Here is a 24,532-nt window from a genome sequence, read left to right as displayed (position 1 = left end):
AGGTGCCTGGGGCTGTGGGTGCCATGCACAGAAATTTGTGGGTGCCATGCACCGTGGGTGGCACAGAAATTTGTGGGAATATGGCCCCTTCATGGGGAATTGAGTGGGTGCTCAGTCACCTAGGGCCCCAGGGAGTTGGCACCTATGCCAGCAAGCCAGTTCAGTTTACCTCTAATTTTATCCAATGACTTCTCTATAAATTGAGCATACGGCTGTGTGTTACTCAGTTCTGTGTACTACAGTTCCAAATCTCTATAACTGATAATCTAAGTCAGGCATCCCCAAACTGCGGCCCTCCAGATGTTTTGTCCTACAACTCCCATGACCCCTAGCTAACAGGACCAGTGGTCGGGGAAGATGGGAATTGTAGTCCAAAACATCTGGAGGGCCAAAGTTTGGGGATGCCTGATCTAACTGATAAAACTGCATTTTGCTGTTTTGTGATTAAGAGACTTCCCCAGTCCAAGAGACTTTGCTTTTCCTCACCCTGTCTATGACTGGACAGATTTTTCTACATTCCACCCTAAACCACCCTGGTGCTTGCTTATGACACAGCTCCAAGCAGACGTGGTCTGCCTATGTCTACTACTTGACTGCTTGTCTACAGTCAAGTTCCATCTTGGTTCCATCCAATAGGCCAGCAACCCTTATGAGAACACAATACTTCTCTTCTTTGCATGCAGACATACACACCAACATGCACACACATTACATACGGTACATGCTGATGAGGTCTGAGCTGGCCAGGATAGGGATGTTGGGAGTGTGGTGGTTAGCTACTGGTAAGTGAAAACGTTGGTCCACTGTGAGGTGGCTGTGAAAAAAATCCACTGTGCCTTGTATTCCACATATCATATATATTCTACGGATGAAATGTCTAAATTCTAAGTGTATTCTCCAGTCTAACAGAAAGATTGGTAATACACATGATGAGAAAAATGAAGCAAAATTCCAGAGGAAAGTAGCTGTTATCTTGCAATGATGTCTCCATACAGTAAGCTGCATTCCAACTGTGAATCTATTTATTTCACCGAGGGTAGTTCACAGTCTCAGAAGAAAATGGCCTAGCATGAAACAGATGTATCCTTAAGAAGCATTCTCCTCATAAACCTTAAAAAATAAATATATAAATAAGTGTATTGTGAGCAATTAATCTTTAATTAAGCTGTCATCACCACAGCTTTGATTAAGGATATGCATAAGTGGTCCTGATCCTGGATGTGGTGAATGAAAAAAAAAATTCCCCAGAAATGTAGCACCACACTTCATGCACATGACGCTGCTACAGAACAGAAAAATCTTCCACATATAGCAAACTTGCATGAGTAGTTCTGACTGACATAGACACAACCTTTTTTTCCTCTTCTGCCAGTAATCTACCAATGAGGGGTGGGTGAAGTTTTAAAAACAAAAATATCCACAAAGTTTATATTAATTGACAGAAAGCCTCTAAGCTGTTTGCAAAAAAAACATTTTGAAATATTAAAAAAAATACCAATAAAAGCAAATGTTAAGAACCAATTGACATAATTTTTAATCAAACTACAGTATAAAAAAAACCAGCAATTCTGAAACTATTATAAGTAGTCAAATTTGATGTTTAAATTGCATGCCTGGGTAGGCATGTCCGAACAAAAAAGCTTCTAGCAGGCCAGAGTAGACATAGCCACCCTGGAGGATTGATACCTCCAGTGTGGTGTAGTGGTTAAGAGCGGTAGACTCGTAATCTGGTGAACCGGGTTCGCGCCCCCGCTCCTCCACCTGCAGCTGCTGGGTGACCTTGGGCTAGTCACACTTCTCTGAAGTCTCTCAGCCCCACTCACCTCACAGAGTGTTTGCTGTGGGGGAGGAAGGGAAAGGAGAATGTTAGCCGATTTGAGACTCTTTAGGGTAGTGATAAAGCGGGATATCAAATCCAAATTCTTCTTCTTCTTCTTCATCTTCTTCTTCTTCTTCTTCTTCTTCTTCTTCTTCTTCTTCTTCTTCTTCTTCTTCTAGCACTAGGCTCCCATGCAGTTCTCAGCTGGGGAGGACTACTTCCCCTAGTACAGCGATTACCTAATCCAGGGGTTGGGAAATCTTTTTGGTCCATGTGCAGATTCTTATTAGGATCTGGCTCACACTCCAAATTTGATAGGTGGGCAAGGCCAACCTGTTCATCTCCTGACATCACAAATCATAGAATCATAGAGTTGGAAGAGACCACAAGGGCCATCCAGTCCAACCCCCTGCCAAGCAGGAAACACCATCAAAGCATTCTTGACATATGTCTGTCAAGCCTCTGCTTAAAGACCTCCAAAGAAGGAGACTCCACCACACTTTTTGGCAGCAAATTCCACTGTCGAACAGCTCTTACTGTCAGGAAGTTCTTCCTAATGTTTAGGTGGAATCTTCTTTCTTGTAGTTTGAATCCATTGCTCTGTGTCCGCTTCTCTGGAGCAGCGGAAAACAACCTTTCACCCTCCTCTATATGACATCCTTTTATATATAAATGATATCAAAGGATTTGGTGCTCTGAAGTCCCAAAGTTGAGGCTTCAAAGCACTAGCACGCAGCAGGACATTGCTAATAGCAAGGCTATTCCCACCCTCAGCTGCTGAAACAGGGACACCTGGACCAACAGGATAACCCTCCCTTCACATCAGCCAATGCGGAGAGGGGGGATCCTGTGTAGTACTGGGTTCCTGCTTTGGGCAGCCCTTCAAAGGCATCAATTGGTTGTCAGCTGTTTTGGAAGCTGCTCAAGTTCCACCCTTTTGGCAAAGCCCCACCTTGGCTGCATGATAGTTGTAGGACGGAGGCAAGTGGCTTATCCCAAATGGCTTTGCAGACCAAATGGGGACGACTGCGCCTAAACAGTGAGTAGTGAGAGCCTGGAGGAGATAAAACTGATGGTTGATGCGTATGATAGGAGGGAGCAGAGGAGACAATGAATGTGAGCATAAGGGGGGGAATCTTGTATAGCCAAATGAATGGAAGGCTCAAGGGGGATCCAAGGATAGTAATCTGTCCTGCCTAACTCTGAATCAGGATCTTTGAAAAGCCTGAGATGGGCTTCGAAATTCATAAAGAGAAAGTGCTTCCAGAAAGTTTTATATATAAAAAAGAGAGAGAAAAGTCTCCATGTTCTTCAAAGTTCTGTATCCAAAGAAGGAGCACTGGATCTGATACAATCAATACAAGAAAGGCTTGCATTTTTAGGACTGAAAACATTTAAGGTCTGGCAATTCTGGGAAGAGGAGGGCTTTTGCCAAACTGGATGAATCTCATGGGAACACATTCAACAAAGACTCTTGTGCCTTACAGACTTATTTTGGCATAAGCTTTCATGGATCCTGTGGATCTATGGATCATAGTCACTGCTAGTTATCAACTATTAAGAATATCCATCTTTGGACTTACCCTCCTCACTAACTCTTAAACCTTTATTTTATTCCCAAGACAAAAATGAATTCTAAAATGTTTCCATTTTTCCAAAGCCATATTAACTAGATGGACACCTTGAGATTAACCAGAAAAAAGTTGCAGGTTGCCTTCTTCAAGTACCCAATTACTCAAATTCCCCCTACAAAGTTCCTTAAAGAGCAATTTTGAGAAAGGTCAAAGAGTGACCAACACAGCAATATTAAAATGGCAAGGATTCCTGTAAGTAACTAAAATAGCCTGATTTGTAAAGCTTAAGATGTAATGAATTATGGGGAATGACTTGTATATCGCATATAAATAATTAGTTGTCTTCATTGCGAATGAATGGGCTCAACGGAATGGGCTCAATCACACTTGGGATGATGGTGAATTAGGAAATAATGGATAACATACTGTAACATTCCTTCAGGAATGCTACTCATGTTCAAAGAGGAAAAAAAATGCAACACAAAGAGTCCTTGTAATCTCATTTTTTATGGCTAACAGCTCCTAAACATTTGGACAGTGTTCTTGAAGCTATGAACATGAGTTTGACCAAACTGCGAGAGGCAGTGGAAGACAGGAGTGCCTGGCGTGCTCTGGTCCATGGGGTCACGAAGAGTCGGACACGACTAAACGACTAAACAACAACAAGCTCCTAAACATGTATCAGCTGCTCAGTGTTATTGGTATCCCCTCCAGCCCCACGAAAGTACAGTAGATTCCTGCTGCTGGTGTTATTATCAGTAACAACAGTAGGGATGTGTAGATGTGTTGTTTGTCCTTGACCAGTACGCAGCATGCAGATTTCCTGCTGTTTATTTTTCTTCTTCACTTACCCACTCTCAGTTCACCGCCAGCAATCACAATACAGGCTGCGCTAAGTACATTGCTGGAATTTGATGGGAATTCCAGTGTGCCCTGGATATAGAGGCCTCGTACAGGAGGGAGAGTTGTATCCACAAAGATGCTTCTGCCTGAGAAAGAGGGAGGAAAGGGAGGGAGAAGCCTGTAACGCCTGCGATTTCAATTCAATAAAAACACTTAAGGAAGCCCTCTGCCTCCAACAGTCTTCGAATTTGAAATGAAAGAACATATAACACGGCACCAAGAAAAGAGAGCAGAAGATCTTCACGGTCTGATATGAGATGCTTGCTGGAGCAGTAGCAAAGCTCACTAACCCCCATAGGGAATAGTGAAGGTTGCGACCAGGCCTGGCAGAAATGACGGTGTGTGTGTGTGTAGGGGTGGGTTTAAGCTAATGGGAAGAAGATGATTGGAGGGCTGACTGTCGCTGGGGAGAATTGCATGTATCCAATTCTTGATTGACAAGGGGAATCCTTAAATAGTCAGCGTTTCTTGGGTTGAGCTCCTTCCTGCTAGTGATTCAATCTCCCTCCCGCCCACCTCCTTTTTTCGTTGCTGGTTTAGGATGACCTTGCTATGGGGCCGCCTGTATTCAGGGGCCAGTAGGAAGTTTTTCCACTTGGCTGATTGGCTGTGCCATTTGGTTTTTCGCCTACTGCTTAGCAATAGTCACAACTTGTTAGGTTGGCAGGTTAGGCTTTGGTTGATGAGTTTGGGAGGGGCATCGCATGGAGGTGCATGCCCCTCAGTGTTGCTCTTATAGAAGTATTCCGTTAAAGGAATCCTGGGGCTCCGGGGCTCTAGTCCTTACACCCCCGCAATGGTGCTGGGCTGGGGCCAATACAGAGCACGAGCCTTGGGGAACATTTCTGGTGGGGGAGATGGCCTGGTTTCAGCTGTCTCCTCCCCCATGGGGTGTTTACTTGACTTTCCTAATGCAGGAAGTCAGAGCTGGTCCTGTCCCACCGTGGGGCAGAAGATTAACCAAAGCCTAAGGCCAACACTCAAAAATGAATTGTAATTTTTTTAATAAAGTTGTGGCCAAAATTATGCCAAAAACAAAACCTAAAATGATGTGTCTGTCTGAGTTATTGGTGGGGAATTTCTGGGGGTCTTGGCTCGCAAATACTGTTCAAATGATGACCTACCTGCCATGAGAATGATGAAGAGTAATGAGGGGATAGAATACATTTTAATGGAACGCTGACCCAAAGAGCAACAAAAATGCCCCTTGCTGTTGCTGTGTGCATTAAAAGGGAAGTGGGCAGGTACTGGCTTTGCCTTCTCACTCTATGCATAGGAACCACGGGGTTATCTGTGAGACAGGAAGATGGCCACCCCTCTCACCAATGCGCTCACTTCCTTCCTCAAATCACACACAACAGCCTCTTCATTGTTCTCAGGCTCATGGCAAGTGATTGTCCGTATTTTCAATCCAGACTTCATGCACACTTTAATCTCTCCTAGCGAAACTAATTGGTTTAACAGTACTTCAGTGTGCTGGCATTGCAGTAGGTTGGTGTTAAGTTGCTAGAGAAAAGCAGCAAACATTTACACACACACACACACACACACACACACACACAGATACCTGGACCATGATTAAGAGGCTTTCAAAAAACGATGCATACTGCATTCAGAATCTCAACATACTACTGTATCATTAGCTCCTGCTGCTACTAAAATAACAGACCTAATTTAATTAGTCTGTAAATAAACACATGACAATTCTCCCTTGATCTCTTTCTCCCAGTCAGCAAAGAAATTCAGTGGAACACTTGCTTGTGAATGCAGCTTAAGGGAATCAACTTATTATTATTTTTTAAGAGACACAAAGCAAAGGGATTGGTCTTCATGCTTCAGATGGGCTCCTGTGTTTCTTCCACATTGCCTGCCACTGAGCTCCGAAGTAAAAAAGTTACACAACAAATCAATCTGTTTTGTCATTCAGACACCACATTATCATCAGGTCAAGTTACTAGTCAAACAAACAGTGGAAAACAGATGGCTCCAAAGTGAATAGAAGGCCTCTTTTCTCTCCTTGTGCTATAAATAAACAAAAGAAGCAGAGGTCAAGTAGATTATGAATGGAGGCAGAATGGCCAAGTATCCATAGTTGCAGTTTGAATGACAGCAAGGTCATTTGGGTGAACTCTATCTATGTCATCTACTGTTACTTTATTAACAAATAATTCAAACTTCCTTTTTTCAAAGCAAGATTTTTCTATGTTGCACTCAGAAAAACAACATAGAATTATATATATATTGCTTTAAAAGGAGACGATTTCTAACCTCGGGGCATAATTTCAAATATTCAAAATACATTTAACCCTCCATTCTAAAGACGCAGGTCAGTGATTTTCAGACTATTGACAGGGAAACTCTTGGGGAAGTTTATCCAAGACTCCTTAATGGGAAGACTGACAATTGCAGATGTTTCTCTGCGAAATAGCTATTCCCCCAGGATGTGCAACGACAGCAGCATGTTGCTGTTATCCGGAGCACACTCTCCATTCACATGGGACAATAAAGTGAGACCCAATTGGTCTTTAAGAAAAGTTCCACACCAACTCATTTGTGTGCGTCCTAGAACACGCTCCCTAATTTTAGCAGCGCAAGTGGGTTTATTGGTAGACAAGTTAGTGCCGAAAGATTTCCCTGGTGGAAGAAAGTGTGAGAACTACTGATCTAGGCGACCACAAAACTATGGGGTTGGTGTAGTACATTGGAATGGGAAAAACACTTCCTGGGCAACCTCAGACGCCTTCCGTATTAACCTATACCTCAGAAGTACAGCAACTCCCTAAGAGGAGGTTATTACTCTTCCCACCTCAAATAACTCTCACTAGACCGTTACAATGGCAATTGCCCAGACCACATTCATGCCGGCACCTCATTAAAAGTGTGAACCACAGCAACATTGATCATTCTTTCTTTACTGTTGATTTGCATGGGTTCTTATCAAATGCACTAACAGAAAGCACTTCTGCTTATGCAAGGCAAGGTACCAGATTTCCATGGGTCCCCTCCTACCCTCCCTCAAGCTGCTCTTGAGATTTGAAGAGCCCCCAGGAACTCTACAGGAGCTGGCACAAAGAGCTGCAGTCCTGGTGGAAAGCAAATGCCACGAGCGGAATAATTTTGTGCTAGCACAAACCAACCACTGGATAAAATTCAGTAAGCTGACATAATAACAGAATATACGTTGCACAAATTGACTTGGAAATCAGAAAATAATACAGTGTCATAATAGTACACAGAAGCACAGGAAGGAAAGCCATTGTAGCTAAATTAATTGGGCATTTTTATAAGACATTAGCTTAAAACCTATTTTTCCCCCTCACTGAACAGAAGGTGCTTGCATTTACAGAATAAAAACTTAAGATCCAAGTCAGTAAGTGCATGCATAACACAGTACGTGTCAGAGTCATCTAGTTCTCTGTTACTTATTTGCTAAGCCACATATCCTTAGATATAACAGCCTTTTTTTTAAAAAAAAAAGGTACTAACTTCCTATATAATCATTGCTGTTTGAATGTGACCTTATATCAGCAACACAGATTTGTTTATTGTTAACTCATCATGCACAAAAGTAGTTCTGCTGAGATGAAGAAGAAGAAATGAATCTGATCATCCTCCTCATCATCATCAACAACAACAACTAAGGGGCATAACCAGAATGGTGAAACCACAACCACTCTATTTTATGTGGCGTGCAGAAATATATTCAACAGAACAGCAGAGGGCTCTATTGTAGAGCTAAGCTCTTTCCAAACTCCTTTAGGAAATGAAAAAAACTGAAGCATCTTATTCACGTCTTGCAACATAAATCTATTTGTAGCAATAACTAACTTGGTGCCAAATACTGTATTGCATACTTTAGGGCATATAAACCCGGGGGGGGGGGAGAGGTCACATGTGACTCATCTCTTTTCTCTCCATCCACTCTACACCACTTAATCAGCAAATGCTAAAACATATCTAAGAAGGATACCACTCTAATATCTAAATTGATACACCATTCATGCACACATGGTTTTTTGTCTGGAGAAAAGTTCAGTAACGACACAGCTCTGGCATAAAACAAAACTTGCTAATGATTCAAGTAATGACACAAAATCCCTTTGATCAAGACTCTTGCGCTAGAAAATGCCATAAATATACCACCAAGTGGAAATCAGGAACAACAGAAGCATTATTACATGAGATACAGGGCTCCAGCATTCATCTCTTCAAACAGAAAAACTTCAAAGCAAATCAGAATCAGAAAGAATAAAAAAAAACCCCCACTAACAACAGAGCAGATTCCACCACTAAAAAACAAAACTGCCGGAGGCTACATGATATCATATCTATACAACATACCATTGCTAGAAATTATAACATGCTTTTCTCTCGCACACAGTATTAGGGGTGCATTTCATTTGAACTTTGCATACAAATGTGAAAGCAGAAAGGAGAGCTACTGCATTTTGTCTAGAGTGAAGCCTGTGTTCATGCATGGTATAAATTAACACATCCCTAATTTCTGCACCTCACATAAGAAGCACACTGGCACATGAAAACAGAATTTTTTACTCAAACACACAGTCAAGAAAAGGAAAAGTGAGGAATTCTTAAGGAAAGAGTAAGTTAAAATGGATAGCAAACAAGAGAGAGATCAGCTACAAAGAACATTAAAGGAGTCAAGCAACACACATCCAAAAAGAAGATTAGAATATGGCTTGCAAGAACTGCAGAGTATAAAATGAAGATTTTAATATCTGATATCTTTCCATGATCTTAGATATTAAAATCTTCATTTTATGCTCATGGTATGAGGAAAGGGTTACAAATATTTTTACCAGAGGGCTACAGAATGAAACAAATGCATGTTTTAAAGCATGGATGACTTAACTTTTAAGCAGTACATTTGTCTTGTTTCTATTTGCCTATTAAGTATTTTGCTTTGGTTTCACTATTCAGTCCATGGTGGTGTTGCTTCTTTAAGCCTTTTAAAAATATGTTTATTCAGAAGAGCTCAGGATTAAGCTTCCAAAAGGAAGATCCTCCAGGTGTGATTCTGAGGTCTGGGAATAATTTGTTTTGGAGACTTTGACTAAAGCAAGGAAGTCGGTGAGCCACTTTCTGGTGACTGTTCTGAAAGGAAGAGGGTTTCATCCATATAAACCTCTTTAGAAGGCAAGGGGGTTGCACCCACAGAGTGTTTCCATTTCTTGCATTCTTAGATCAGAGGTAGATCTAAGTCCAATATTGTTGGACTGCAACTCCCATCATCCCCCATCATTGGTCATGCTGGCTGGGACTGATGAATGTTGGGGCCTGACATGTGGAAAGCCACAATGTTAAGTATGGTAGTTCAATTTACTGAAATTCTAAATGCTTGTATGCATTACTATGTGTTTAAATTTGATTGGTTGGTAACTGAATTCTAGCAAGTTCTCTAGTAGTTCTCATGTGATTGGGATAACGTTGGTCAAATGGGAGGTATCCAATGAAGGAGAGACTCCATTTTATGTGAAGCAAGATGGCTGTGTTTTAGAATCCACTGTGAACACTGCTAAGTTGAATAGAGTATTGGAGTGCTTCTTTGCCTGAAAGAAAGAAAGCAAAGCTGAAGGAGGGGGGAAAGTGGAAATATCTCATAGGAGCTTTAAGGCATGGCTTAACAGAGATACAGAAAGCTGAGTGCTGAGCTCTGGAAAGAGAGGAAAATACAGTTGTTTGGAAGCGAGAAGAAGAGACTGTAGCTCCATGCTTGGAGAATCATGTGCCTGCAAATATTATGTTTTAATTTATCTATAACTATAATTTTCTGCAAGTAAAGTTTTTGAATATATTTGTTTAGTTTCCAAGGAAGAGTCTCATATGATTTGAGCTTCTTAGCTGTGATTTCACTACTCTTACTTCAATACACAAGTTCCCCCACCCTATCTTAGATGAACCAAAGCCAATTCCCCTTTTGGAATATGAAAAAGGAGAAATTGTGGATTCATTATCAGCATAACCCATAGAAGGTTGTTAGGAATAGCTGTGGCATAATTTTGCTTACCTGTTAGGGCTGTAACTAAAATGCCAGTGATTAAATTACAGGCATTATGTCCTGAGAAAACATGTATGTATGTATGTATGTATGTATGTATGTATGTATGTATGTATGTATGTTTGTCATGGGAGGCAAGAAAACATGACAAAGTATATGGAGATGACAAATAAACATTTAATTTTAAGGGTTACAGAATCACAGAGTTGTAAGGGCTCCTGGGGTCATATAGACAAGCCCCTGCAATATAGGAATCTCAACTAAAGCATCCATGGCAGATGGCCAGGCAACCTTTGCTTAAAAAATCTCCAAGGAAGGAGAGTCCACCACCTTCCGAGGGCGTCTGTTCCACTGTCAAAGGGTTCTTACCATCAGAAAGCTTTACCTAATGTTGAGTCAGAATCTCCTTTATTATAACTTGAATTCATTGTTCCATGGCTCTCTTTCATGTGAGAGCCCTTTAGCAATCCGGAGGTGTCTATCATGTCTCCTCTCAAATTCTTATTGATAGTGGTGCCCACCTTGTGGAATGCCCTCCCATCAGATGTCAAGGAAATAAAGAACTATACAACTTTAAGAAAACATCTGAAGGCAGCCCTGTATAGGGAAGCGTTTAATGTTTGATGTTTATTATATTATATTTTTGGAAGCCACCTAGAGTGGCTGGGGCAACCCATTCAGACGGGCAGTGTCAGAGGGTCGTCGTGGCTACTCTAGAGTAACTCCGCTTGAGTCCAGTTTGTCTTTAAAGACTTTTATTGTGCATAGTATTTACAGTGCAGGGATAGCTTAAAACAGGGGTCCCCAGACTTACCGTGCAGCGGGCCGGTGCCCGCCGCGCCGACCGCGCGGCGGGCCGGAGGGCAGGGGAGTGCGCGCGCAGCGGGCCGGAGGGTGGGGGAGTGCGCGCCCGTGCGCATGCGCACACGCACACGGGCGGAAAAGAAAATCGCCAAAAATCGCTTGTGCGCATGCGTATGGGCCTCCCCCGACCCGGAAGTGCACCAGAAATGACCTCTTCCGGGTCGGGAGAGGCCCATACGCATGCGCACAAAGGATTTTCGGCGTTTTTTTGCCGATTTTTTAGATCGTCGCTGCGCCGCGCGCTGTGAGAGCGGGCGGCGGCAGCGGGCGGCGGGGGTCGTCGCGGGCCGGATTGGAAGGCCGATTGGGCCGCATCCGGCCCGGGGGCCGTAGTTTGGGGACCCCTGGCTTAAAACATGACCTCTCAGTCAGAACCAGAATCCGGCAATGGCGTATGTCTGTTCCTACGCCAGCAAAGTAGTCGGGGCACCTCAAAACACCTTCCCCTTGACCTGCGTCATGGTGCTCTCCTTAACTCTTACGCCGGAAGGAGTGATGCCCTCTCAGCCTCCTCCCGTTCAAGGCGGTGGAAGGGCTCTCCAGCATCCTTGAGCCCTTGCCTGCATCTCTCCTCCCCTGAACTTTCCCATCGGTCCGCATGCTGGTTTCTCTCTCCCTCCCAGTCTTCCCCCTCCCCCCTGGCTGCTTCAGACCCACTGCTGCTCCCTGTGCTTGGTGAGGTGGACGTTAGGATGATGGGGGCTGGCTCCCTGTAGGGAGTCACCCTTACAGGCAGGGTACAAATAAAAAAAAAATGAAGATTATTTTTTATCATTATCCAAAAATACCCAGCTCCTTCAAGCACTCCTCATAAGGCTTGGTTTCCAGACCCTTGATCATCCTGGCTGCCCTCCTGCACACATTCCAGCTTGTCAATATCCTTCTTAAATTGTGGCACCCAGAACTGGACACAGTACTCCAAGTGTGGTCTGATCCAGGCAGAATAGAGTAGAACTATTACCTCCCTTGATCAGGACACTATACCTCTGTTGTTGTAGCCTAGAATAGCATTAGCCTTTTTTGCTGCTGCATCACACTGCTAAGCTTATGGTCTACTAAGACCCACTAGAGCTTTTTAACATGTACAGTGGACGCTTGGGTTGCGAACATGATCCGTGCGGGAGCAACATTTGCAACCTGCAGTGCTGCATCTGTGCATGCGTGGGTCGCGATTCGGCACTTCTGCACATCCGCAAAGCGTGATTTAGCATTTCTGTGCATGCACGAGTGCCGAAACCCGGAAGTAACCCATTCCGGTACTTTCGGGTTCGGCGCAGTGCGCAACCTGAAAGCATTAAACCTGAAGCGGCCGTAACCCAAGGTATGACTGTGCTACTGGCAAACCAGGATAAAATCAAACAGGCTTCAGAATGCCTCTGGGCAACCTGAACCAGCTTTTCTGTGTATTTATTTATTTATATTTATTTATTTATTTATTTATTTATTCCATGCTTCCATGATTTTTCTCCTTATGCCAGACAATCTTTCACATCAGACCTTTTCTACTTACCAGGCAAAATGATGACGTCTTGACCAGCTGATGGTATGGTCTTATTGTAGCCACCCCAGCCATTTCTCACACCATCCCAAGACTCAGAAAGGGACCATCTCAGAAGAGGTGGTGGAGGAGGAGGAACTGGATCTAGAAACAGGGCATATTACTATAAACAGTGTCTCTTTAGTACCTTATAATCATAACCAAGGTGTGTGAATAAAGATGCTTATTCTTATCAAAACTGATCATTGGCAGTATGCAGTTCTATTACCAAGCTTAGATATTGGTTTCAACTATCAAACAATTAATACATACCATTCATAACAGCACAAAGAGAGTTTATCACAGATTTATGTTTCTCATGGACACATATTCACAACCAAAACAGATACTTCCCACTGACCAACAAAATCACAGCATTTGAAGGAAAAAAATAACACACCCACATGCACACTTCCCCAATAACTCCATCTTAACAGCAAGGAAAATACTTCAATTTTCCAATGTAGTCTTAAAGATCAGAAGATCTTTAACTATGCGAAAATTGTAAAAAAAAAAAAATTAAGAGAGATTTTCATTTTGCTAAAAAGCACAAATATACTCATTATGTTTAGTTCAGTTTTTTCCGAAATGCAATGATTTTTACTAATTTGTCATTTCATCAAAAACATAGCACAACACAATGTTGCTTTTTCCTTGTTTTCACCAGTCTGGCTCCAACCCTAGAAGGTGGGATAGCTCAGTTTGGAGGATGAGACTCAGCTACACTGGTCTAATTAAAACATTATCTATGCTTTATAAACATGTGATACCAGATGGCGCTGTAGAGCTGTGATCTGTCCCAAAGAGAAACTGCATTGAGAGATTTTTTTTATATAGCATTTTTTTAAAATAGTGTTTCCCCAATCAGTATAGATCCAGCCTTAAACTCAGGCTTGTTGGTTAAAGCCACAGGTTGGGCAAAAGATTCATGCATTGCAGGGGGTTGGACTACTGTAGATGTAGTCCTTCCAATTCTACAATTCTACAATTCTGTAGATGTAGCCCTTCCAATTCCACAATTCTACGATTTGCCTTCCTAAATAACTCTGATTTCACTGAGTGCCTGTTAAAGGAGGGCAGGAGTAGGGGTGTCAGAGATTTTATTTTACAAGAAGAGAAATGGGATCACTGCACATCCTTGATAATTATAATTAAGAATCATTTAAAGGTCTTAGAAATAGGCTGTATTTTATTGGAGAGAATCCAGAGACCTATTCGATATATTGATAAATTTTATCAGATAGTAGTTTAAATTGGTTTTTTTAATTGGGTATTGCTGAATCGTGTGACCTGTTTTAAATGTATATTGTTTTGGTCCAAGCTGATGATTGTTTGATATTGTTCTAATATGGGCCAATGGCCGAAATAAATTACCTACCTACCTAGGGGTGTCAGAGATGTCAACTTAAAAAACCATTCTTGCTTCAATCTTCAGCCAATAGCAGCTTACAGATCAATTTTAAATATCCTGGGTGGTAGAAACTGCACTTTTCTCCCTTCTAAATTATTCTGTACAGAAAGATTTATGTGCACAAAAATGTGTTTCTGTGTGTAATGCACAGGAAGAATTATCTTTAAAATAGTCTGAAGTTAAAGAAGGCACCATTATTATTATTATTATTTTAAAAAAATACCCAAGTACAGACATTCGCCCACAAAAGCATTGCAGATAAACATTTTAAGTGGTCTGAATAATCCCACACCTTCAACACATACCGGGCACTGGTAAAGGGAGTGCGACTTCTGCTTGGAATGCCACTTGGATTGTGCCTTGACCTGTAACTAAATTTCAGAAGCCGGCAGTTTACAGATAAAACTGAGAAACAAATTAAAGTACCGTAGGCTAAAATATTATTCTACGATAATTTCCAGTTGTAAATTTTGATAAGCTTTTCAGTTGCTGAAGACATTTCACAACCAGTTAAAATAATCCATGGATTCCTCACCTCTGATTTTTTTTTTTTGTTCAACCATAGACATATGCATTAAATTAACAATTAAATACAAGTACAAACAACCAAAAACAAACAGAAAATTTCACCCTCTGGTCCCTGTTGCTCCAAGATAACTCTATTAGCCCTCCATTTGCAGTAGAAATTAAGCAGAAAATGTTCAACTTTTTTGTTCAACTACATTCCAGACTATTTAATCAATACATTTATAGATTTCAGTGACCAATTCTGTCCTCTGAGAAACTATATTTACCAGAGACAGACTGTGAAAAGCACATAATTTATCTTATTTATTAAAATATAAAGGTATCCCCAGCTGAAGGCTCTTGGAAGATAAAATGGAATCATTACTGAATAATTACAGAATTATACAGTTGTAAGGACATATCACTAGGCCGACCTCCATTTTGAGATAGGATCACCTACACTCAAACCACCATACAGCAATTATCTGATGCACCAGATATTTATTGGAAACCTCAATTTTAGCCTTTTCCATTGTCTCCCTTCTTCCATTGCTAAACTGCTGTTGTGCAACCATGTTCCAAATCCATCTCTTTGTAGTAAAATATATTGCAATTAAAACCAAACTAAAGACAATCAACACTGTGGGATCACCTTCTTTTATTTACTACATTCCCCTTCCCCCCATTGTTTCCTTCCATGTGTGATTTAACTCATTTTATCCTCACAATAGCCTGAAGCAGGTTAGCCTGAGGGACAGCCAGCAGGTTTAAGGTCATCCAAGTCTTAGCATCTACGCTATACTGGCTATGCAACATCGTAAGGTTCTCAGGCAATGGAAGTTCATAGAACAGTTGTATATACTCCACACTGTCATCTAGGCAAAGAAACAAAGGATCCCACTACCAACGATCGATGACTGGCAGATGAAAATGATGGAGTTTATGGAACTGGCTGAGATGACTGGAAGAATCCGCAACCAGGGAGAAGAAGCGATGGAAGAAGAATGGAAAGACTTTAAACTGTATCTTAAAAAACATGCTAATGTAACATGTTAGATCAGAAATTAAGTTGTAAAGAAACTGTGGAAATTAGGAATAAGTGATATGAGAGTTAGAAAATAAGGTTAGATAAGTTGATGAAAATGATTTAGAATTTGCTAATTATAAATGTGTTAATGAACCACAGGGAGGGAAGCCCGAGGAGGTCCCATTATATCATGTGAGAGGACAAGAGAATCATTATTATATGTGTTTTATTCTTTTTTCGTTTTTTCTTTTCGTTTTTACCTATGTGCTTTGTTTTCTGTTTTTATATATTGTTGTTAATTTTGTGAAAACACTAATAAAAATATTATTTAAAAAAAAAGAAACAAAGGATCCCAATGCAAAATTCGAGTGCCTCTTTACAAAATACAGCTTTAATACCATAGGGCCCAGATGTAAAAACCAAATAAAGGAGTGGGTAACAAGTACCATCAGTTTCCTCTCTGATTTTGGGCTTTGTTGGACACCTGGCTGATGTATTATTATTATTATTATTATTATTATTATTATTATTATTATTTTAAAAAGTCTTCCTTTAGTTTAGCTTTCCCAACCATTTCTCCCTCTTCTAGCCAGGAGCTGATAGATAGGAGGAGCAATATACTCGTTCATCAACTATGTGGTGACAGAAAACTTTGCCTGTGGTTATTAGAAAAAGCTAAAACTTGGATAAATGGCCACAACAGACACACATAAACAGCAAGCCAGAGTATTCTATTCAACATTAAGTGGTTCAACATATATCACGTGAAGAAATAACATTGAAAGCTTTTAGAAATCATTGCCAAATCCAAGGAACTGTCAATAGTTTATGTAGCGTTTCATGTTCAGGTAATCATGTTCAGGTAATTTTTCAAAAAAAAAAAATGAGTGTGGACCAAATCTAACCAAGTAAACCATGAATAGATTAATTTTAGCTCAACAAAATAGTAAGGATGGAAAGTGTCTACTGTTCTCCAATATGTTGCATTACAGGATCCACAGCACAATGACTATTTGATCAAAGGGTGGCTTTTCAGCAGGCACCTAGGTGGAAAAGTCATGTTAGGTACTGCAGGTTTTTAGGAGGATGTTAGATCAAAGGGTCATTGCATGAGTCCATTAATTGAATAGAAGATGCAAATATACTGCTCCACATACAGCACCTTAGAGTTTCTGCTACCTGGGTTCACCATTTCCACTGTAATTATAGTGATACATGAAATCCATCTTCATGTGCAGTTCTTTTCCACTGGGTATTCCACCGAGAGCCAGTGTGGTGTAGTGGTTACGAGTGGTGGACTCATAATCTGGTGAACTGGGTTCGCTTCCCTGCTTCCCCACATGCAGCTGCTGGGTGACCTTGGGCTAGTCACACTTCTTTGAAGTCTCTCAGCCCCACCCACCTCAAAGAGTGTTTGTTGTGGGGGAGGAAGGGAAAGGAGATTGTTAGCAGCTTTGAGACTCCTTAAGGGGAGTGAAGCTCACTGGAAGGACAGATCGTGAAGGTGAGGCTCCAATACTTTGGCCACCTCATGAGAAGAGAAGACTCCCTGGAAAAGACCCTGATGTTGGGAAAGATTGAGGGCACTAGGAGAAGGGGACGTCAGAGGACGAGATGGTTGGACAGTGTTCTCGAAGCTACGAACATGAGTTTGACCAAACTGTGGGAGGCAGTGGAAGACAGGAGTGCCTGGCGTGCTATGGTCCATGGGGTCACGAAGAGTCGGACACAACTAAACGACTAAACAACAAACAACAACAAGGGGAGTGAAAGGAGGGATATAAAGTCCAAACTCCTCCTCCTCCTCCTCCTCCTCCTCCTCCTCTTCTTCTTCTTCTTCTTCTTCTTCTTCTTCTTCTTCTTCTTCTTCTTCTTCTTCTTCTTCTTCTTCATCTCACACCTAAACTACAGGAGATAACAGCAGTCTCATGTCTGTGTAGATGCAGGACTGCACTAGCCATGTTTAGGGCAGGTGTGAGCTGCAATTATTTTATTTTATTTTTGTATTGCTTTTATGGTCTTTCCTGTTTTATTGTGTGTGTGTGTGTGTGTGTGTGTGTGTGTGTGTGTGTGTGTGTGTGTGTATAGCACTCTACCTCAATATTTTACATGAGTTGGCAGCATAGAAATTCTACAAATAAATAGATCTTGTTAAAGCCCTCAAAGGGCATGTGAGATAGGGACTAGACTCTACCCCTCTTGGTGCTCTGCCTGTTGGAACTGCTGGTCCCTCTACTGGGCTCTAAGGGGAAAGCAAATTTGTGAGGGATGGATGAGGTGGGGTTGCCTTCCTGCTCACTGTGCACTTTAAATCACGCATCCCCTTCCTACTTTACATGTTTGTGAAAAGGCACTTTTAAAGACAGGTCCTGCTGCCCTTGTGATTTATACAGTAGGCTAATAACACCAGTTCACAAGAGTGCCTCGACAACGTTTCTTTACAACATATATGTAAAATAGCTTGAATATCTGACATTACAGCTATAAAAGTGAGAACAACATTCAGACTCCACTGGAGCTTCCAGCCCAGAACCAGACTCAGCTGCTAACGAACACTTTCTTAATTGAGAGCTTTGAAGAATGTTCTCTGAAAACTCTGCATGTCAGGAAACTCTTCATGTGGTTTATCCATAACTGTGTAAGGCATTATTATTTTTTAAAGTGTGGTTTGGTTAAGGCAGGCTTACACAACAACAGATCAATGCACAATGGGTGAAGTTAGTCAAGCTTGCTTCCGATATCAGTTTGGGTTTTGTTTCCACTTTGCATGCAAAAAGTGTCCTGACATTTCAAAGTTAAGAAGGCCCCCGGTCCTTCCCAGAGCCAGAGCACATCAGGGTGGGGTGATATAGAGTATGAGCAGCCCCTGCCTGCACTCCAGGATGGCTTCCTTCAGATGTTCAGCTTTCTGAATCACAATGAATTTTCTTTTAACTGTGTCATTCGGACTGAAGCAAGAAACAGAGTGTGTGAATTTAGGAGCACGCCAGTGAATGAGCTGGCATCTGATATGTATTTATTGACATTAAATTTTGGGTTTAATGCACTCCTGCCACTCTCCAACAATTCACTCTAAGAGGCTTTTAACTGGCACAAAAGGAGAAGGTCAAAAGTAAGTTGACCCCTAACAGAATGTACAATTATTAGAGAAGGCCAGGACAAGAGCAGCTGCTGGAACCCCACTGACATCGGAAAGTACTTCCAAAAGTCTGGTTATTAATAATACACCCAGGTTCCCCACCACCACCACCTCTACAAGGTCCCTTCAGCTTCTCTAAGAAGAATTATAGCCCTCCCGAGCAGCTGCAATAATTGTGTTCCCATTGTTGCACAGACCTCCTCTCGACCACCCCCTACAAGTGTCCATTGTTGGGGCAGAGTCAAGTGATTATATGCTCTGGCTGATACGGTTTGAGCCCAGCTGCCTAACTGCTGACACACGAGCACTGGAAGGGCGGGGGGGGGGGGACCCACGTCTGCAAGACGGGGCTCTAACATGCCAGACCTTTTACATAAGTCAAACAGGAACAAATGATGCTTTATGGGTCCTGCTGACTGAGCAACCTCCTCTTCCTTTGAAGTGGTGGCTGCTTATAGGCTCTTACAGCTTTTCCTCCTCAGCCCAGGCAAGCATCCTCCTTTTGATATGCTACATGCTCATTATCTCTGCCCCATTTAATGATTTTTGATTGAAAGGTGGCAGCTCAGTTGCCGAGAGGATCGTTAAAGAGGCTCCACAGAGTCAGGCCTACAATAAAGGCTTTCCTTATGCAGTGGCCTAAATTTGGAATTTCCTAACAGCGTGTTCTTGTTCTTTGTGGCAGATAAGGGCTGAGCGTGAAATTCTTAATTAAGCAGTAAATAGTGTGTGGGGTGTCAGCAGATGCAGGCTGTAGCCATGGAGACGAAGTCACATGAACATGAGAGCAGGCACTAAACAGGGAGCCCCGGGCTTGGAAGTGAGTGGCAGCTGAAGAATCCTACAAAGCTTGTAAACGGGATTAATTAGTTGACTAATTATTTCAGACCATTAATGTAACTTAAAAATAAAGCCAGTTCCTAATATCGTAACAAGGGAGACTCCGGTGATTAAAACACAAAACTGCCCTCTTCGTTAAAGGTTCAAATGACCAAGACCAGAAGTAAAACAGCAATGCTACAATGTTGATCTCCTACCAGACATTGTCTGTTAAAAACCCAACAACCCCTTCTCAGCCTTTCTGCTCCAAAAGGAGCTCTGTGAAGCCAAAAAGCTGCCATATCCTTACTGGCGGAAGTCAAGAAATCTAAACAGCGGCTAAGGTGAAATAGTTTTGGGGTGCTGGGGTATGTGGAAACAAAAGCTCCAGGGAAGGGCCCCAAAGATCTAAAGCTGGAAAGCCACACACTGACTACTCCTTCCTAGGGTTTAATATACTGTACTTCTCCCTAGTACAGTATAGTTAAAGCTATGGTTTTCCCAGTAGTGATGTATGGAAGTGAGAGCTGGACCATAAAGAAGGCTGATCGCCGAAGAATTGATGCTTTTGAATTATGGTGCTGGAGGAGACTCTTGAGAGTCCCATGGACTGCAAGAAGATCAAACCTATCCATTCTTCAGGAAATCAGCCCTGAGTGCTCACTGGAAGAACTGATCCTGAAGCTGAGGCTCGAGTACTTTTGCCACCTCCTGAGAAGAGAAGACTCCCTGGAAAAGACCCTGATGCTGGGAAAGATTGAGGGCACTAGGAGAAGGGGACGACAGAGGACAAGATGGTTGGACAGTGTTCTCGAAGCTACGAACATGAGTTTGACCAAACTGCGGGAGGCAGTGCAAGACAGGGGTGCCTGGCGTGCTCTGGTCCATGGGGTCACGAAGAGTCGGACATGACTAAACGACTAAACAACAACAACAACTTCTCCCTAAGTCCCAACATGTGACCAAAGGTGTCAGATGGTCTTTCATGTCCAAAGAACAAGTTCAAATGCTACTAGCTGGAGGGTACAGATTTCTTGTTTGTGGGTAGGTGGGAGACTGGTGTCCAAGCATTACCTGACCACTGGGGTAGCACGGGGGGCCAGAGGGCCCATTGCCCTGGAGAGGGGCGCACAAACCAGAACCCCGTCACACGGCTGGGGAGGGTGAAGAGTATCCTCTGGGCCTCGCCCTCCCCCGCCCCCACTTGTTGCACCAAGAGATCTTCTGCCTATAAAAGTGAAGAATGGGCAAAAACCTAGGGCATGGAAGCAGCCTCAGGGGCAAAGCTTCCACCTTATGGGCCTTCTTTAGAGTTGCACACTTATTTCTTAGTATGTTGCACAATGCACAATGCTTGGTAAGATAGGTTAGTAGGGCTTCCTTAAGCAGTTGGGGGAAATCTAGAAATTGCACAGGCTGCAGGGAGAGGCTGGGCAAACCCACTTCCAACAGCAAGGGGGAACAGGAGCGCCAAACAGTGGTCTGAACAATGGGGTTTATTTTTGTGTCTTGTGAAAAAAAAAAAGCAACACCTCTGACCCTTTAGTTGTTCTGGTTGAGACATCTGTGACTCTTTAAGGACTGGGAAGGGAATAAACCAGACAGAGGGCCTTCTCAGTAGTGGCACCCGCCCTGTGGAATGCCCTCCCAGCAGATGTCAAGAAAATAAGCAACTATTTTACTTTCAGAAGACAACTGTTTAGGGAAGTTTTTAATGTTTGATGCTGTGCTGTTTTTAATATTTGGTTGGAAGCCACCCAGAGTGGCTGGGGAAACCCAGCCAGATGGGCGGGGTATAAATAAATTATTATTATTATTATTATTATTATTATTATTATTATTATTATTATTATATCATCAAGTATTCAGCCCAAAATGACACAGTCCCGCAAAGGTAGATAGATGCAGGAATCCAAGATAACCATTGCTGCTGCCCGCCCTCACCCAGCGTTTGTCTCACAGGTTTTCTAAATGCAGAGTCCATTTGTGTGCCACTTCTGCCCCAACAGCCCCCAATACAGGCATCAAGTTGTGGGCAGAGCGTTCAGATGCACGTTTTCCAAATCAAGTTGAGCTATGTGCTCTGCGCTGTACGCCACAGGAGAGCGGGTGGCAGCCTGGTAGTGGCCCCTTCTGCTAAGACCTTCAGGTGGCTGTCCATCGATCTCACCATCCCAATAAGTTTAGTCTCACTGGCAGTGGTGGTGGGAGATCAGTGTCAGGAAACAAGATTTTTAATTTAACTGGGGAGAAAAATGGAGAGCTGTAGCTGAAAATAACTGAATAATGGCAGGTGAGAGGTCAGAAAAATCTTGAACAAAAGAGCAAAGAGCTGCACTTCCGATGCAAGGAAAGGAAATGGAGAAAGAGCCTAGTATTCATTTTCATGTCTCATGTCCTTCCATCTCCTGTGTGGAGTGGGGTGGGGTGTTAACCCAGTGTTTTCAGGAGTCATCCTATACGACTCTGGGTAACTCCTCCCTCCTAACTTACTTCACACAGGAAATCATCATCATAATTTTATGTGGCAGGAGAGAAGTGACAGGATTTGGGCGGGGGGCTCTGATGTCCCAAATGGAGAGTGTCATGGATGAGGAGTTACGTGTGATATCCCTCACTGCTACCTGAGTTTGGGTACAGCTGTTCCTCCTCAGTGAGCATGATGGTTGAAAACTCCCAGTTTCAAAGGAATCTTTAAGGTGGGGGGGGGAGTATGCATTTGTTCTTACCTAAGTAAGTTAACTTCCTTCTTTCCCAATCGAAAAACCAGTCACAGCCTTTATTGTGCTTATGCGAAGGTAACGACAGGAGTGGCAATCCTTTCTGTGTACCACAGGTCACTGTAACATTGATGCGGGGTGATAGGACCTCATGTTCCAGCAATAAATAATTCCCAGTTGTGAAATTATCAAACGTAGCAATATACTAGAGAGTAAAACATAAGACAAATGGATACTTTTACACTATATTTGTGTCCAGGATATAAGACATGAGGAGCATTCTCTAGACCCATAGTGCCACTGTTAAATGATTTCATATACGTATGGTCTGTACATACACCCTCTGAACTAGCTATGAGATGCCTCTCATTGTTAAAATGAAAATACACATAGCCTTTTTATGCCGCTCTACCAACAAATTTGCCCTCTTCATAAGACAGATAAATACCAGGAATGGGCACTGGATTCAGGCAGAGGCATTTTGGGGCTTGCCAGCGGCAGAGCAAGATCTTCATGAGTGGGGCATAATTTGAAGCGAAGACGCCGGAAGCATTTTGTGGCACCTTCACATTCCAGACATCAAAACAAGGGTCTACTAAAAGTGAAAGCAATGCCTTTAATCTTAGCTCAACAACCTAACATGAGGGCAAGATGATGGAGAAAGCAGCAGAATGGAGAGAAAGTGCAGAGGGAAAGCTCTGTGGTGACTGATAGGTCTATCTTACCATCAAAGGGAATGGTTTCACCCATGCTCTCCAATCCAGCAGTGGACAGCATAGTGGGACTGTGTCACACCCTTGACTTCTGTCTGGCTAGGCTACTGCAGCAAACCAGAACGGAAGGAGAGAGGTGCACAAAGGTCATGTGACCAACTTAGCCCCACCATGCTGTTTGCAGCTACTCCAATCCTAGTACAGTGATACCTCTAAATATGCACACCTCTGGTTGTGTATATTTCAGGATGTGAATGCGGCAAACCCGGAAGTCTTTTTCCGGGTTTTGCCCCGTGCATGCGCAGAAGGGCTCTACGCACCACGCGCATGTGCAGAAGCGCTAAACCGCGCTGTGCGCATGCACAGAATCGGCACCTCCAGTTGCGAATTCCTCGGGATGCGTCCAGAGCTCCAGAACAGATCCCCTTCACTGTACTTTACGGAAGGGAGCTTAAGGATGCTTTTGCTTAAGGACAGACTACCTGTTTTTATCCAGATGTTGGATGGGCATCTGCCAGGAATTCTTTAGCTGTGAATCCTGCATTGCAGGGGGTTGGACTAGATGGCCCTTGGGTCCCATCCATATCTACGATTCTATGATCCTATGAAATGAGTAATCAATGGCCACTGGAGTCCTTTCCAAATCTAAAATTCTATTACAGGTAGGTAGCCGTGTTGGTCTGAGGTAGTCAAAATAAAATTTAAAAAATCCTTCCATAGCTACGAAAGCTCATACCTATGACAAACTTAGTTGGTCTCTAAGGTGCTATTGGAAGGATTTTTTAAATTTTATTCTAAAATTCTATTAGTCTAAGACACCAAGCTGGAGACAGATTTGTCAATAGTGAAGGAGCTCCAACTTCCAATAAGAGGGAATGATTTTTACCTGGGAAGTAAATACCTTTTTGTTTAGCTCAGCCCAAAATAAACTTTAATGGTGCTTAGCCGAAAAGACCCTGGATCTATTTGTCTGTACTTTGGCAGGATTCCTACCCAGGGACATTCCCATTTCTACAATTTTAGTGCAAACCAAATCTTGTGAACAAATATACCAATGTGATTTATGAAGGGAGAGAGTTGTTACCTGCAGGTTTTCACTCAGCAGAGAGTTGTTGAATGACAGAATATAAGTCTCCTGATCCAAAAGAAGAACCATCCAGCCATTTGCATTTGACAGAGTGTCAGAGACATAACTGACCATGGTTGTCTTATTGCGGCTATCAGTCACTTTTAAATTATAAGGACAGATCGGGGCCTTTCTGAAAAACAATTAAGAATAGTCACATTTCATGGTCTAATAGCTACTGTTATTTTAGAGTGCTTGTTAGTCCACCATCGTCTTTCAAAGGCTTAGGCTAATGTCAGCTCAGATGGCATAAAACATAGATACCGTATTTTCCCGTGTATAAGACTAGGTTTCTTTCCTAAGAAATAATGTCAACAATTAGGGGGTGTCTTATACATGGATAGTGCCGAGGGT

At 42.5% G+C, this 24,532-nt stretch overlaps 1 protein-coding gene across 4 annotated transcripts in view; it reads right to left on the bottom strand.

Moving 5' to 3' along the window:
- Positions 1–24,532, bottom strand: part of PKHD1 (PKHD1 ciliary IPT domain containing fibrocystin/polyductin) — a 248,505-nt gene that overhangs the window by 85,294 nt on the left and 138,679 nt on the right. For all 4 annotated transcript variants that reach the window (XM_060272305.1, XM_035110412.2, XM_060272303.1 and 1 more), the window contains 5 exons: positions 24,137–24,311; positions 22,349–22,544; positions 14,433–14,498; positions 12,690–12,821; positions 4,245–4,382 (listed from right to left, as the gene is read on the bottom strand). In XM_060272305.1, coding sequence (XP_060128288.1) covers positions 4,245–4,382; positions 12,690–12,821; positions 14,433–14,498; positions 22,349–22,544; positions 24,137–24,311 — 707 coding nt within the window. The remainder of the gene's footprint in view (positions 1–4,244; positions 4,383–12,689; positions 12,822–14,432; positions 14,499–22,348; positions 22,545–24,136; positions 24,312–24,532) is intronic.

Source organism: Zootoca vivipara, chromosome 3 (assembly GCF_963506605.1).
Source record: "Zootoca vivipara chromosome 3, rZooViv1.1, whole genome shotgun sequence".
NCBI classification, from domain to species: domain Eukaryota; kingdom Metazoa; phylum Chordata; class Lepidosauria; order Squamata; family Lacertidae; genus Zootoca; species Zootoca vivipara.
Note: the sequence above shows the minus strand (reverse complement) of the source record. Positions and strands in the feature narration are given on the sequence as shown.